General features: G+C 34.9%; 2 protein-coding genes across 2 annotated transcripts; both read left to right on the top strand.

Annotated features, from left to right (window-relative positions):
- Positions 1-4,123: 4,123 nt before the first annotated feature.
- On the top strand, positions 4,124-5,929 carry LOC121240349 (anthocyanin 5-aromatic acyltransferase-like). Its single transcript, XM_041137769.1, has one exon. It carries the CDS (start codon positions 4,243-4,245, stop codon positions 5,665-5,667), a length of 1,425 nt encoding a protein of 474 aa, XP_040993703.1. The 5' UTR covers positions 4,124-4,242; the 3' UTR covers positions 5,668-5,929.
- Positions 5,930-14,144: 8,215 nt separating this feature from the next.
- LOC121241412 lies at positions 14,145-14,579 on the top strand. Its single transcript, XM_041139168.1, has 2 exons — positions 14,145-14,297; positions 14,391-14,579. Exons 1-2 carry the CDS (start codon positions 14,145-14,147, stop codon positions 14,577-14,579), a joined length of 342 nt encoding a protein of 113 aa, XP_040995102.1.
- Positions 14,580-16,629: the final 2,050 nt, after the last annotated feature.

Here is a 16,629-nt window from a genome sequence, read left to right on the forward strand (position 1 = left end):
GTTACTGATACAAGAGTTAATAGTGGGTAGGTTATCAAAAAATATTTCTCAATGAGTGGAATAAAAACAATACAATACAAACTATATCTCTCTCTCAAAATGAACAAGGGTTAAGGCTCAATGCTTAGATAATAGAGATTGAAAGCTTTGAATGAATGTTGTAAAACTTACAATTGATGCATGTATGCTCTTGTTGTTGTATTGTGTTGTTAATTTGAAGATCTCAATTGAGCTATTTATAGACATATGAGACTTCATTTTTAAATTTAAAAAGATTCACATGTCAAAAAGAAGCACCACTCACTTTTCAAAATTTTCAAATAAAAATTTCTCCTTTTTGCAATTGTCAAAGACAACATCATTCACTTTTCAAATTTTTCAAACCTAATCTTTTACTTTTTGCATATGACAAAGTGAGCATGATTTACTTTTCAAAAATTTCAAACAAAAGCATCTACCTTTCGCATATGTCAAAAAGTGCATCAATCACTTTTCAAAATTTTCAAACTTGATATTTTACTTTTCGCATAACAAAAGGAGCATTATTTACTTTTCAAGATTTTCAAACAAAATCATCTGTCTTTTGCATGTGTCAAAAAGAGCATCAACCACTTTTCAAAATTTTCAAACAAAACATGCACATGTGAAAGATGACAATCAATCATCTTTCAAAAATTCAAAATTCAAATTTCAAACTTTTAATTTTTAAATATATTATGCACATGTGGAAAATGAAATTTGATGTTTTATGAGAAAATATTAATTTTGAGCCTTAATCCAATTTCGAGTTTTATCAAAAGATGTACAAAATTACTCTAAGAACTTTCTTTGTAAACTTGTTTCCTTTCTTGCTCATGTTTGGTTCATTGATGTACTTGGCTTCATTGTGTAGACAACTTGAGCTTGAGACTCCTTTATGCTTGAATTTATTTGTTATCATCAAAATCCATATGTAAATATGTAATTATATGAAACTTGAAACCTTGGATTCAACAGAGATTAAGTCAGCCATCCAAAATACCACATCCTCTAAAGCTCCTGGTCCTAATGGATTCACATATCTTTTCTTTAAATTCTATTGGGATGTGATCAACATTGATTTGATAGAAGCAATCAAAAGCTTCGTTCAACAAGGCAAGATTCTAAAGGAAATAAACCATACACATATTACACTCTTCCCAAAGTTTCAATCTCCATGCTCAGTGCATCACGTCAGACCCATTAGCTTAGCAAATGTTTATTTTAAAATCATTTCAAAAATTTTAGCTAACATACTTAAAACTATTCTCCCTTCAATCATATCCCCTTTCCAAACAGCCTTTGTTCTTGGCCGCATAATCCTAGAGAATACAATCATCACTCAAGAACTATTTTCTCTTATGAAAAAGAAAAAAAAAAAAAAATCAAGAAAGGGCTCTTGGCAATTAAAATTGACATTGAAAAGGACTCCATGTTATAGCCCTTTCTTATATCTATTTTGCACAACCTGAATTTAGTCAAACTTGGATCCAATGGATAACAGAATGCATCTCCATTATCTCTTACTCCATCCTCATAAATGGTTCTCCCCATGGTTATTTCAAACTCACACGAGGACTAAGGCAAGGAGATTCACTTTCCCCTTTCTTGTTCATCTTAGGCAGTGAAGTTTTGTCCAGGCTCATCACCAGGGAGGTCAATAGAAACCTTTTTGAAGGTATTAAGATAAGCAAAGATGACCCCATAATTTTCCATTTACTATTTGCTGATGACCTTATCATCTTTAGTAAAGCCACCATCCAATCTACTCAAACAATTCTTAACTGTCTAAATACCTATTCTTCATGAAAACCAATTCATCAGATCCATCCTCCAATTCAAAAAAACCAATTCACCCTTAAAGTATCTAGGACTCCCACTCTTATTTAGTAAATCATAAAAACCTTTGTTCACTGATATAATAGAGAAAGTTCAGACAAGATTGATTTGCTGGAGCTCAAAACTTCTATCTTAGGCATGTCGTACCACACTACTCAAATCAGCTGCTAGCTCAATCTCATCGTACACCATGTCCTCTTTAAGCCTTACCAAATCAACCTGCAAAAAAATAGATTCTCATATGAAGAATTTTTGGTGGGGTTTCAAACTAAACAAAAAATCCAACTTCACCCCAAAAGATAGGCACTCTATAAGCCAACCAAAATCCAAAGGAGGACTGGGACCCAGGCTAAACTCCAACTTCAATCAAACCCTCATCTCTAAGATCGGATGAACATCTCTGCAAAAAAACCAAGTCTGTGTCAACAATTCCTCTCCTCAAGATACTTGAAATCCTCATTATTCCTTTAAGTAACTCCAAAATCTACTTACTCTTGGGTCTAGAAATGTATCCTAAACCTCTTATTTAGGCAAATTTTTGCTATCAATTTGTGAATGGTATACCAACCAAAGTGTGGAATGACTCTTAGATCCCCTCAATTGAATTCTTCAAACCAATCAGAAAAGGCGCATCCATCTTTATGGACCCAAACCTCACTGTCTCAGCATTGATGCATGAACAACCCCGCCGCTGGAATGATATTCTCGTTACTGCCCTTTTCAATCAAGAAAGTGCCAAAGAAATCATCAAAATCCCCTTATCACAATCCACACTACCCCACATGCATGACAAGCCTATTTGGCTCAACCACAACTAAGGCAACTTTTTTGTCAAATCAACCTATGAGTATATCATCTCTCAACAAAATGGTTCCCTACCCATCAGCTTTCCTTTTTCCAAATCTAATTGGAAAAAATTATGGAAAATAAAAATTTAAGACATATTGAAGTTGTTCCTTTGGAAAGTCATCTCCAATAGTCTTCCCACAAAAAGTTGACTGAAACTTCCATTGTCACTATCTGAAAATGATTCTCTCTGTCCCATATGTCATACAGAGGAAGAAGCAACTGACCACCTTTTCCTAAGATGTGCACACTCACGGATTCTTTGGAGACTTTCCCCTTGGCCACTCAATATCTTATTGTTTGTTACTTCTCCTCTACAAGAATGGCTCAAACTAATCTTAGATCCCAAAAAGCTACTGAATTCCAAAAGAGAACAGTACCATAATTTCCAACTTTTTTCAATTATTGCCATGGATTCCCTCTGGTTCTTAAGAAACCAGGTCATTCATAACCTCCCATGCAAATCACCAATCCCTTTTGCAAACTCTGTGATCAAGTTACACAAAAAACATCAGCACATGTGGGAAGTAAAGAATCAACCGCAAGCAAACATGCCAGAATGGATACCTCCTCCAGTAGGACATTTCTTCTTCTCTTATGATGTAGTTGTTAGAAACAATGGCTCAACAGCAGCAGCCATCTGTAGGTCCAACACTGGAATAATTGTTTTTGTGGTAACTCAGCAAGTAGATTCAGTAAATCCAACTTTTGGAGAAGCCATGGCAGCTAAGCTGACAATTGAGGAAGCTACACATTGACATCTTTATGATATCATCATTGAAGGAGATAGCCAAATGATTACCAATGTTATTCTAATCCCATTACATCTCCAGGCTGGACCATCTCTAATATACTCACAGACATCTCAGTGCTACTCAAGAGTTGGAGTGCATAGAAAATTGATTGGAACCAAAATCGATTAGTGCATCAACTAGCGCAATGGGCCGCAACAAACAATGCGTTTGAATGCATACCCCTTATAAATTGCCCCAATGTTTATTGGACTTCTATAGTGGAAAAGACCCCCTATCTTCTTAAAACAGTTTGTAATAACTCTTTAAAATACCTCTATATTATTCTAGTACTATTTGCCAAGAAAGTGAACACAAAAATGAAAGTGAAAGGGCGTTTAGAAGAATTAAGTGAAAATCGTGGGAAATGAAAATTAAAAAGCAAAGCAGTTAAAGTAATTTTTATAATAAAATATTATTTTTGAAGATGAATAGTACATATTTAAATTTAAAAATATACTTAAAATTATTATAACTCATAATTCAAGTTTTATTTTTTGAAGAAACTTATTTTATTTATATTTTTTTCAAATTTTGAAGATAAATATGGCCTGTGCTCTCAGTTATTTTCCCCATGTGAAAGTTTCCGTTCTAATGGTTGGCACCAGGAACTTAATTTTATTTATTTTTTAACATTTTGCTGTTTCACGTGCACCTTGTCCCATATTTTTTTTAACATGCTAGCTACCCAAGTCCCATTATATCAGAATTATCAGAATCTGTCATTCTCTTCCTCTGATTCATAGCCATGGCAAAGACGTCCCCAGTCAAGGTACTTGAGCACTTGTATATCTCTCCCCCAGTACCAAATTCATCACCTCCACAAACCGGCTCCTCTCTCCCTCTAACCTTCTTTGACATACCATGGCTATTCTTCTCCCCAAGCCAACCTTTGTTCTTCTATGAATATCCCCACCCAACCAATTATTTCACATCCACTGCCCTCCCTAACCTCAAGCGCTCCCTCTCCTTGACCCTCCAACTCTACTACCCGTTTGCCGGTAACCTTAACTTACCATCCGAGCCTGGCAAGCCCCACCTGGTTTGCTCCCAAGCTGACAACAATAAGGTTCTTTTGACCGTTGCCGAGTCTGCTGGAGATTTCAACCATCTTTCGGGTAATCGTCCCCGGGATGTCAATGAATTCTACCAACTTGTTCCGGAGTTGCTTCCACCATATTTGTCTGCTGATGAAGAGCGCTTGCTTCCTTTGTTAGCTGTCCAAATCACAGTCTTTCCAAGCTCTGGCTTTTGTATTGGACTCGCTTACCATCAAGTTGTAGCAGATGAAAGGACATTCAACAATTTCATCAAGACCTGGGCCTCGTTTTGCAGCTTCGGAGACTCTTACCCTATCAAATCTTTACCAAGCTTTGACCGGAAGGTGATTGTGGACGCATATGGGCTCGAGGAGATTCTTTTGAAGGAGTGGTGGCAGCGAAGATTTACAAAAAAGACTGTTTTTGGGACAGAAGCCAATGACGGGTATTATTTGTCCAACATGGTTAGAACCACATTCGTCGTGGGTTCGAAGGACATGGAGCGGATCAAAATGTTCATTGTTGAAGAATGCAACGTTAAAAATGAATCTCTCCCGGAACATTTATCTGCGTACATCCTAACATGTGCATTTATATGGGTATGTTTAGTTAAAACCCAAGAGGGGTTGAATAATGAGAAATATGGCAGAGAGGATCCGAATTACTTGGGGTTCATTGCGGGCGGTATTACCCGTCTGGACTTTCCGGTGCCTACAACGTATTTTGGCAATTGCGTCGGGTTTGGCCGGGCCATGGCGAGGAGGAATGGATTAGCGGGAGAAGACGGGCTTGTTGCAGCGGCGAAAGCGATTGGAAGCACTGTGAAGAGGTTAGATAAGGCAATTTTAGAAGGTGCAGAGAAGTGGATTTCAGATTGGAAAGTGTTATTCAGGTCGGAGATCCATGTTATGCTTGCTGGGTCGCCTAAAGTGGATCTTTATGAAACTGATTTCGGGCTGGGAAGACCCAAGAAAATAGAAGACATTTCAATTGATTCTACGGGAGCCATTTCACTTGCTGAGAGTAGGGATGTGAAGGGTGGCATTGAGGTTGGCCTTGTCCTACCTAAACCTCAAATGGATGCTTTTTCCAGTTTCTTCAATGAAGGTCTCAAGGCTCTCCCTCTTCCATGATTGGGGGATTTTATTTTATTTTGGGTACTTCCTGCATTATTGACAACATTGGTATTTTCAAATTATTTCTGTGTTTTTTGTGAAAAGTATATTTAATTCGTCGCGCCTAAAGTGGAGAATTAAAATTAGTTTTATTTTTCATAATTAAAAAGAGTAGAGTAGTGCTACACTTTAATAGCACTTAATTAAAAAAGGGGGGCCTGTATACAATATAGCATACTTAATTAACGTGGGTGTTTTTAAAATGCATGCTTTGTAAGAAGCTCTCCAACCAACCTGTCTTCATTTGTTGATTGCCCTTCTCAATATCATGCGAGTCCCTCTTTAACTTTTTGAGTTCTTCTATGATCAGCAACCGTTACTGATCCCACACCTGAAGTACGTGTGAGGGTTTTTTTTTTCCTCTCTCTCTTCCCTTTTTTATTTTTCTTCTCTTCCCATCGAGTTCTTGTTAGTGGGCAATCATGGAAAACCCAGGGAAGGAGGAGGACTAGGGGAGAGGTGCTTGGGACCAGGGGGTTGGGTAGTATAGGTTCACTTTTCCCAACAACCGGTTGATACCAAGAATTTCTCTTAACTTTTTATATTTAAATCAGTCTCCTCCTACACTTCATGGATATTGTACAGAACGTTGCGGGTTTATCACTTATAAGATATAATTTTAGTATCTTTGGTTACGAACACTTTTCGAGATCTTCAAAATTAAAGAGAAAAAATGTTTTAGATATATTTTCATGTGAAAATAGTTGAGTCCACTGTCTACGTCTCGTCTGGCAGGCAAGAACATACTTTTATTTTTCCTTAAATTTTTTTACTGCTTAAAGGATATTTGGAAAGAAAATAAAATGTTTTTGAAAAAAATACAAGAGAAAAGTTGGAATCCTTTCGACGTACATTTGGATGAATGGATTTCGATAATAAAAATAATTTATACATAATATTTTTTACAATACATTTCACAACAATATATTAAATGAGAGATAATTTTATAAAACACTTTATAAAAGTAATATTACTTTATAAAATTATTTATACACAATATTTTTCACAATACATTTCATAACAACATATTAAATGAGGAGTAATTTTATAAAACACTTTATAAAAATAACATTACTTTACAAAAATATATTGTTATGAAATATATTGTGAAAATATATTATGTGTATATCAATACTCTTTAGATAATACTATGTGACCTCTTAATGCGTATTCCTTAGGTAAGAACAGCTACATGGTCAATGCCTTCTAAATATATCTGAATTGGGAGACGCTATCAGCCAGTCTATTGAGGTACTCAGATTTACACCCACGAATGAGGAGTTGACATGTATGAGTTGCAGCAGATTTACACCCGTGAATGAGGAGTTGACACGTATGAGTTACAGCAAAGTAAACAATATATCTACATGCAGCTGATCATGTTATTTTCTTTTGTGTGTCTAATCTCTTCCCCCCTCTCTCTCTCTCCTCCTCCTCCCCACCCTCGTTCGCCTGCTCGCCCCACCCTATCTCTCTCTCAAATTCACTCTCTCATGCAGTGCAAAAAATAACACATGCAACCAAAAAAAAGTCTGACATTGCAAAAGAAACAACCCAGCAAAAAAAAAAAATGCAACCCAATGCAAAAAATAACTCAAATTTGCAACTAAAAGAAAGTGTACAATCCGGTGCAAAAACCCAGCACCGGTGCAAATAACAACTCAAATTTACGGCCAAAAAAAGTTTGCTATTGCAAAAGAAGCAACCCAACAGCAAAAGCAAAAAACAAAACCCAGTGCAAAAACCAACACAAATTTGCAGCCAAAAAAAGGGGAGAGGAGAATCAAAAGAGGCATTCGAGAGAGAAGAGAAAAGGAAAAAAAGAAAAGGAGAAAGAAAAGAGGGTGCGGGAGGAGAGTTTGCAATTCAATAAACTAACCCACACCATAAGATACATAAATTTCATATATGCTGAGATCTTATTCGCTGGTGTAAAGGGAAAAATATCACCAAACTGTTTGGAGCTTTTCTCATCTAAATTGAGCGAGAGCATCTTTTAAATAAAAAATGAGAAACTTTTTAGAGAATTGGTATTGAATTCATCGTAGAGAAAAAAAAGAAGAAGAAGAGAAAAGTATAAGATACTATGTCTCAATATATACTATTCGAGTTGTTGAGCAATGAATAATGAAAGACAGTGGAGCATCTTTTAAATGAAAAAATAAAAAATAAAAAAAAATAATGAAGGGATCAAGAAAACTTCCTTTATTAAAGGCCCTCCCTCTTCATATATTATGGGATTTGTTTATGCCACCACTACGTGAAGCTAGCATATATGTTTTACTAATTGAATAAAAAATAAAAAAGTGCTTTTCAAAACGCAGTGATTCTTATTAACCACTTGCCTTTGTTGAGTAGTACTTGTAACTCCTTTAAATGCTGAGATGAAATAAAAAAAAATTATAAATAATTATAAAATAGTTTGTTAACACTAAAAGAGTTCTTCACTTTCATCAAATAATTAGACTTATCTCATTTCATTTTATATAATTATTATAATTTTTTTTAATTCTCATATAAAATATAATAAATAATTCAATTTTTTTAACTTTTAATTTTTATCTTATTTTAACTGTATAATCAAAAGAGTTATTCAATATATATGTTAAATCTATCTATAACAACCTTTCAAAACAAATAAATATATATATATATATATAAAAAAAAATTCTCATAGATACTGAACACACTCTACACCCAATAAAAAAGTTATAATATAAGGTGAGTTAAAAAAAAAAAAAAAAAAAAAGAGCCCGTACGTTCGGATTCCCAAAACAACTCCTAGAAACATGGCATAAAAGTATTTTGGAGTCACATGCACACTAAAAGAAACAGAGGTATGTTAGTCTATGTGTTCAATTATTTTGAAAAAAGAGTCCCAATGCTTTATTTTGAGAGTACCTCTTTGGAAAGGTCCGCCTAGTTTTGGGCGTTTAACAGCCCTCAATCAAAGGGCAACATGTCAACAAGTTTACACTAAACAACATAAAACCAAAGCATCCGATAATTCCATATATCATTGTTTTTGTTCATCCTCAGTTGCTCATTCATCAAATCAATTTAAAGAAGTTAGATTTTCACACAAAGTAACTCAAATCACAGACCCAAACATGCATCAAATAATCACAAAACTAATTTAAATCACCATTTGTTTTGAATCTCGTTGGAGCCATTCAAGAACAACAGAACATCACCACTCCTCTCTCTCTCTCTCACACAACTCGAATCGTTTATGTTTGGGCTTTTTTGAACACGATGCTATTTCCCATTGTTTAGTTTAGAATTTTTCAATCGATGCCAGTGCTGCAAAAGAGGGGGAGGGTTCGAGGAGCAGATTTTGCCTAAAATGGAGGGTTGGTGGAATGGGTTCGCCTCAAGGGGGTTTCATGGGTGAGGAGGGTTCCAAGAAAGGGAGGGAGGAGGGCTCGACGCCGGTACGAGATGATGGAGGGAGGGCCCGACGTCGGTGCGAGGTGGTTGCGAGAGAGGAGAGGTAGAGAAGCATTTCGCCTGGAGAGGAGAAGAAAATTTATGATGTGATGAATTTTATTAGTATGTGGTGCGATTACAATATTGTTAAAATGAGACTCATATGTGGCATTTTTTTATTGAATGACTATTATTTGAAGAAGAATAGATGGATCAGTTCAAAGTTTTTCTCTTATTTTTATTTTATTTTACTGGGAAGCTAAAGAAAGAAAGCCTTCACCCCCAACCATACCAAACCTACAAGTATCTTCCCCCATTTGTTTCCTTCGGACTTTATATCAATGTTTTGAATACCGTATCGGACGCCATATCGGTCAGGGCACTGGAACGAAATATTTCGGTACCGGTACCGTTTCGAGATAGCGTTTCGGGATAGTCAATCTATAAATAAATTATATAAATAAATATATATAAAAATTATATTCCAAAATAATAGTCTATATATAAATAAACTATATACAATTACATATATATAAATTATAAATAGTCTAGTCTGAATTGGGGGTTAAAAAATAAGCTTGTAGTTTGAAAAAACGAAAAAAAAAAAAATACAGGTCGAAATATCGGCCGGTACCGGCCGAAATATAGGCCGGTACAGACCGAAATTGAGGCCTGTACGACCGATACCAGCCGGTACAGCCGGTATTTTGGCCGGTACGGAACAGGTATAGTACCTGTACCGGCCGAACGGCCGAAACGAAAAATTTCGACCGTACTAACTGGTACGGTACGAAATTTAAAACACTGCTTTATATACATATATAATATCAACGTGGTCAGTCCACTTCGGCCACCTGTCCACGTTAACCTTTGGGACCCACCCCCATATTCAAATTTCAAACCACGCCCCTCTCTTTCTACGTATACTTTTGCGCACATACTCAGAAAGTCATAAGTTAAGGCCTCGTATAGATTTAAAAGTGAGTTAAAATAAATTGTGAATAGTAATAAGACGAATTGTAAATAAAAATAAGATTTATAAATTAAAATTGATGAATAATAATAAATAATAATAAAATAAATTGAGATGAATTATAAATTCAAACCGAACTATTAATGAATAGCTATTGTCCTTTGTCGTGTTGGCATTAATAATTAAGCCACCATAATTTGCCTTCCCTCTTTTGAAGCACTCACTCAAGATTATTATTCCTTGCCTGATTATGATTATTGATGGATTCTTCTTTTGCTATTTTGAGGGGTATTTTTACGTATGCTTTATTTATAATTTATTTGTTGTAGGTTTTAGAGAGAAATAAAAAGAGATTCTTGCATAGTTCTTAGGAAAATGCTGACTGATCAACATGCCACGTCAATATTAAACAGTGACTGGTCAAAGTTGACTGACTTACTGACATAGCCTGCCATGTCATATGGCACGTCAATCTGTGAATAATTTAGCATTTTTAGATTACTACCGTATCAAATGCTAATGTGCTTGTAATATTATGAATAGTTCACAAATAAAGTTTGAATGTCCAAATGTTTTGTGCCTAATGATCTACCTCGTATTTAAGTTATTTTTGGTCCAAAAATCTACTCTTCTTTTTTTTTTTTTATGATATTGACATGATAAGGCTTCCCATGTTCTGTTCCGTGCCTGATGAGCCCCATCTTTCTCGTACAGATGGTTATTTTTCGTCCAGAAAATACTTTTTTTTTTTTTTATTCATTCAACCCGGGCCTAGACATACTCCAACTGGACCACTAATGGAAGGCCTATTTGCGTTTATAGATATTTAATGCGGGTGCTTTGCTGAAACAAAAGCAATGGGCCCATCTAATCCTGAGCAATACATAACCTTTGTCAATGTCAGCGCCTTGAAATGCTAGGAGAGTATGTACTATGGACTCATCCTTCTTGTTCAAGTAGGGTTGTAGATGAATCAATCTATTTGAACGTCTGTTCGGTACTTATTTGGTTAAACTCAAATCGAACTCGATTCGTGGAAAAAATAAAAATAAAAAACTCGTTCTTGAAAACAGATACCCGCTCAAATTGTAAATGATACATGCCCGACAAAACTCGACTCGACTCAGCTAAGGCTCATTAAGGCTCACTTGTTTATATTCAAGTCGATTCGTTAGCTCACTCGATTAAAACTCATTCATATATTGATAAATATATACATATATCTATGTATATATGTATATATACACACATATATATGTAGTAACTAATAATATAAACATATCACTTTTATAATTAAATATATAATATGTAATCTAATTACTTACATCTATATAGTGAATATACTTCATAAGTACATTTTATAATTTGTATGATAATTAGTCGATAAAATTTAATAATTTCATATACTAATATGTGAAAACTATATATGAAATAGATATATACTATCATATTAAGTATATATATTAATAATATATGTAGGTATATAATATATTGTTATTTTGGATAAATATCAACTAGTTAAATATTAATCATTTATAAAATTTTTAAAATTTTATAATTCAATAAATGTTCTACTTGTTAGTTGTATAAATTCAATATTAGATTTTTATTTTTTTATTTTTTTAATTTTTTAATTTTTTAATTATTAAATCTTATTTAAAAAATAAAAAAATAAACAATTTGAGCTCGAGCTCGGCTCGACTCGAACTCATTTGTGGGACGAGCTCGAGCTCAAGTTTAAGTTGAGAGTTTAGCTTATTGAGTTGAGCTTGAACAAAGAATAAAAAAAAAAATCTCGAACTCGGACTCGAGCTCGAGTATTTTGAGTTGAGCCGAACTCGACAAGCCAAAGACTGGCTCGGTTCGGCTCGATTACAACCCTATGTTCAAGGCTAAGCAGCAATGGGAGACTTTAATTGTTTACAGATGGATGCCTTTTGCTATTTTCGTTTTAAATGAAATACAAATATTATCAATATTCTCACAATTTTTTTAAAAGAAAAAAAAAAGGGGATATATTTCGTTTGGTCAAGTAATAGAAATTGACTGATTGGTACTTTAGGAGAATGTTATATACTAAATTTTCAATCGGTATTGATGTGATAAAACAGTAATCTAATAATTATGAGTAAAATTAAATATCATAGTGAGTACGACTTTAATGAGAAGATCACTTTCTTAATTATTAAGTAGAAAAAAATTAAAAAGAATAGTAAATAAATGATAAAAAGTAGTAAGTCATTATCCTTTTATTAAACCCCAGCGCAAAAATGCTACTTACAGTCGCGTACGTAAACGGCTTGCAGTCGGCTGCTGACGTGGAAAAGTAAAATGACGTCGTTTTTACTTTTATTGTGTTTGACCCATTTCTCCCAACCCTCCCTCCCATTTCCCCCCAGCCCTCCCTCCTTCTCTCCAATTTCTAGAATGTTCTATATTTCTCCTTCCCCGAAGACCCCTCTCCCCCTTTCTCGCGAACCCCTTCCTTTTTCTCGAATGTTCTGTGTTTCTCCTTCCCCGAAGACCCCTCTCCCCCTTTCTCGCAAACCCCTTCCTTCCTCTCTGTGTTTCGAAATGCAAAGCCCCTGAAGCCGTTTATGTTCTCTCCAGAGAAGACCCTGAAGTCGTTTACGTTCTCTCCAGCGAAGACCCTGAAGCCCGAAGCCTCTCTGTGTTTCGAAATGCAAAGGCCTTTCATTTCCCTTCACCCCGACTTCTCACCTTCCTTGAAGATGACCCAGTAGACCTAATCCGAAACCGCAACCCTAACCCTCATCCCGAAACCCTAACCCTAACCCAACCCATTTCCCTTCATCCCGAAACCCTAACCCTAAATCTAACCCGAATCCTAACCAGCCCCTTTCCCTCATCCCGAAACTCTAACCCTAACCCTAATCCCAAAACCCTAACCCTAGCCCCTTTCCTTCATCAAGGCACAAGGAAGACAGTCGCCCATGTCCGGTCCAGGTGGAAGGCAAGTACATTTCTTTTTGTATTATGCATTTTTTCCTTATTTTGTTTGTTGCTTTTGTTTAACTTTTCAACTATTTTGGTTTGGAGTTTTTCTTCTGGTGATCATGCTTGGACTAGTGAATGGGTTGTGCCATCCGGTATACGTGCATTGTATTCCTTTTGAATGCTTGGATCATGATTGGACTAGTGAATGTGTCGGATTTGACAGTAAAAAAATTTTGGGTTTATGATTCTTATTTAATCTTCTGTAATGAAGGAGTAGTATGGTTAATTTAAAGAAAGAGGAATTACTAGGCTAAGGCATAATCTGTATGACCTAATAAATCACAACAGAGATGACCCATCACTATTATAATCAACTGCCTATGCCCCAAAAAACAATAAAAATAAAATAATTTCTAAATGGCAACTTTGGAATTGTATGAATTCATGAACTTAATGTCTACATTAATTACTTCAAATTGGTCCCCCTGCCAATCTAATAAGAAGACTCTTGCACAGAAAACTCCAATTATCTCAAGTCTCATACCCATCATATAATGAGTATCAAGTAAAGTGTCATGATCCTATAAAAAACAAAAACAAAACAAAACAAAAACAAAAAGTAATTGTAAGTTATTATTATTATTATTATTATTCTGAAAAAAATTAATCTTTGGATGTGGGAAGCCTAATCCAGTTGCACTTAATTGGAATGATACATTTTGATTGAATGGAGATATGATTACATGTTTGATTGCTTATTTGTTTCAAAATTAATCTTTGGATGTGGGAAGCCTAATCCAGTTGCACTTAATTGGAATGATACCTTTTGATTGAATGGAGATATGATTACATGTTCGATTGCTTATTTGTTTCTTTCATATTTGTAATCTCATAAGAGAATGCGATTTTCTTATTGCCCTTTGTTGACTGCCAATGATGTTTATTTCTGGCCTGGAAAGGGCTTTCTTAATCTTTGCAAGTTATTATTATTCTGAAAAAAATTAATTGTAATTCTCTTGATATGTGTGTCTTTTGATATGTGTGCATTTCCATTGTGATTATGGTTGAGGTTAGAATGTCGTTGTCATCACTGTCTTCTTCAGCCGTTGGCAAACGTACTTTCGCTCCTCCCTTGTGCTTCTGTGAGGTTCAAGCTATATTGAGATACTCAAATACTAAGGCAAATCCAGGACGACCCTTCTTAAGGTGTCCAAAGTACAATACAAAGGTAACTACAACTCAAATAATGTAACATGTTTAATAGATTCATACACTGTTACGTACATCTAACAATTTTTAAATTTTTATTGCCACTTATCAGGGATTACCATACTGTAAATATTTTAAGTGGGCTGATATAGAGCTACAAGAATATGCAAATGAACTGTCAAGGAAGGAGGAAGAGCTCGAGAAGAGACTCTTCGAAGTCGAAATCCAAGTAACTGAGCTCCGTAAGATAGTAGATGAAATTAAGAAGAGAGAGATGGAGTTGGTGCTTCTTGAAAGATAATCTGTCCTAAGGCGTTGAGGCACGCTATCCCGGGTGTATTTTGGTCTTTTTTTAGTTTTTTGCTGTTATTTATTAACAAGGTAGTGGTTTCTGTTTTTATAAGTAGTCTGAATTTGTACTTATGTGTGATATAAGTTAGTTATTAGATGTGCGATGTAAGTTACTTAGTTATTAGTTATTAGATTTGTATAATTAGTCTGAATTTGTATTTATGTCTAATTGTATACGTGTTTCGGCCTTCCATGAGAATTGAATAGAAACTTTACAATCGGCTGAACATGTTTTTATACTTGTTTTTGTTTGGTTTTTTTATATTAATGTTACTGCTGGGAACCAAGGAAAATTTTGTAATCATGTTACACGCACAGATGATTCTAATGATTTACTGGGAACCAAGTTACACGCACAAAGTTGAAATGAATCTGTTGGCTTACAAAACAAATGCACTATCAGTACCCGTTTACACGTAAAGTTGGCTGAACGTGTTGCCTAAATGTCAACACACTATCAGTAGTAATGCACACGTAAAGCTGCGACAATCTATTGGCCTACCTGTGGTGCACTATCAATACCCATAACACATAAATAAACCTATTACACATTCTCTGTACATGAGCACATGTAAATCAACCTATTAGCTTTATGAAATCTGTTGGCCTAATGGCAATGCACTATCAATACCCATAACACATAAATGAGCATAACACATAAATGAACCTGTTACACATTGACAATGCATTCTCAGTACATGTGCACACGTAAATGAACCTGTTAGCTTTACGAAATCTGTTGGCCTAATGGCAATGCATTATCACTACCAAAAATAATTACAACCGTAATAAATACAAACTTCCAAAAAATACTCCATTGGAAATATTGTCACTTTCCAAACTTTCTCAACATAAACTAATTACAAAATCTTTCTTCCTCTAAAAATTCCCCTACATACTATCACTTTTCAAGTTTTGTGAATATAAAATATAAACAAAATAGGTCACTTGCCAAGCTTGCTTCCCACAAAGAAATATAACCACCAAATAACTTTTTACAAAAATAATTACAAAACATATCACTTTCATGGTTGCAAAAATTAAATTTCAACCTTCTTGCACCGGTTGTGATCCATCAGAACCCAAGAAGGTCCGGTTGTGCGCCATCCAATCCAAAAAAATCTACTAGGATTAATGTGTAAATATTACAATTAGTACATGCAAAGTTTAATAATATTAATGTCATCTAAATATTACAATTAGTAGATGCAAAGTTTAGGAATGTTACACTTTCTTGGCTGCCAAATACTGTTTCTCGATTTTTGGTTCCACTACTGTCAAATACTGAGCTGTCTATAACAGGCTGTTTATAAAGAAGAAAATTCTTAATAAATATTAAAGGCAGGACATATTGATCACAATACAAATATTGACCAATAATGATAGGGACGAAATCATTGTTTGGTTGATAAAACCTGAGACAAAAATTAATACCTACACTTGTCCAGGATTGGTGATATCCACTTCTGGCGGCCCAAATAAATTCCTACGCGTGCCCACTATTGGTATATCTCCTTCTGGTGTATCTCCTTCTCGCTAATAATAAAGTAAGTAGTAAATTTTTCTTTCTTTGCGAATTAACATTATAAATGTAATACACATTTACACTTACGTTTTTTTTATTATTATTCTCTCAATGTTAAAACATTCACCTGTTTGCGTTTTCCTCTAACTTGTGCTTTCCTTTTTTTGGCTTTAACCTTTTGCATGTCCGTCTCCATCCTGGATGCTCACCTCAGAGATGGGGGTCTTCCTTTCCCTATAACAACAAGTGGACTCTTCACTTGTTGTGAACTACCAACTGTAGTTTTGTCCTCTGTCATCAAACCAGCATTCGAACTAGTTATGGGCAAAAGATTTTAAAATGTCGAAATTAAGTAGTTATAACGAATTAAACCAGATTAACTTATTTTAAAATTCATCGCCTTCAAACCTGTTTGGGTTTGAGATAAGTTGCATGTCTGCTCGCGATAACATTCAGTTATCTCCTGTATCCTCTT

Source organism: Juglans microcarpa x Juglans regia, chromosome 7S, assembly GCF_004785595.1.
Source record: "Juglans microcarpa x Juglans regia isolate MS1-56 chromosome 7S, Jm3101_v1.0, whole genome shotgun sequence".
Lineage (NCBI taxonomy): Eukaryota > Viridiplantae > Streptophyta > Magnoliopsida > Fagales > Juglandaceae > Juglans > Juglans microcarpa x Juglans regia.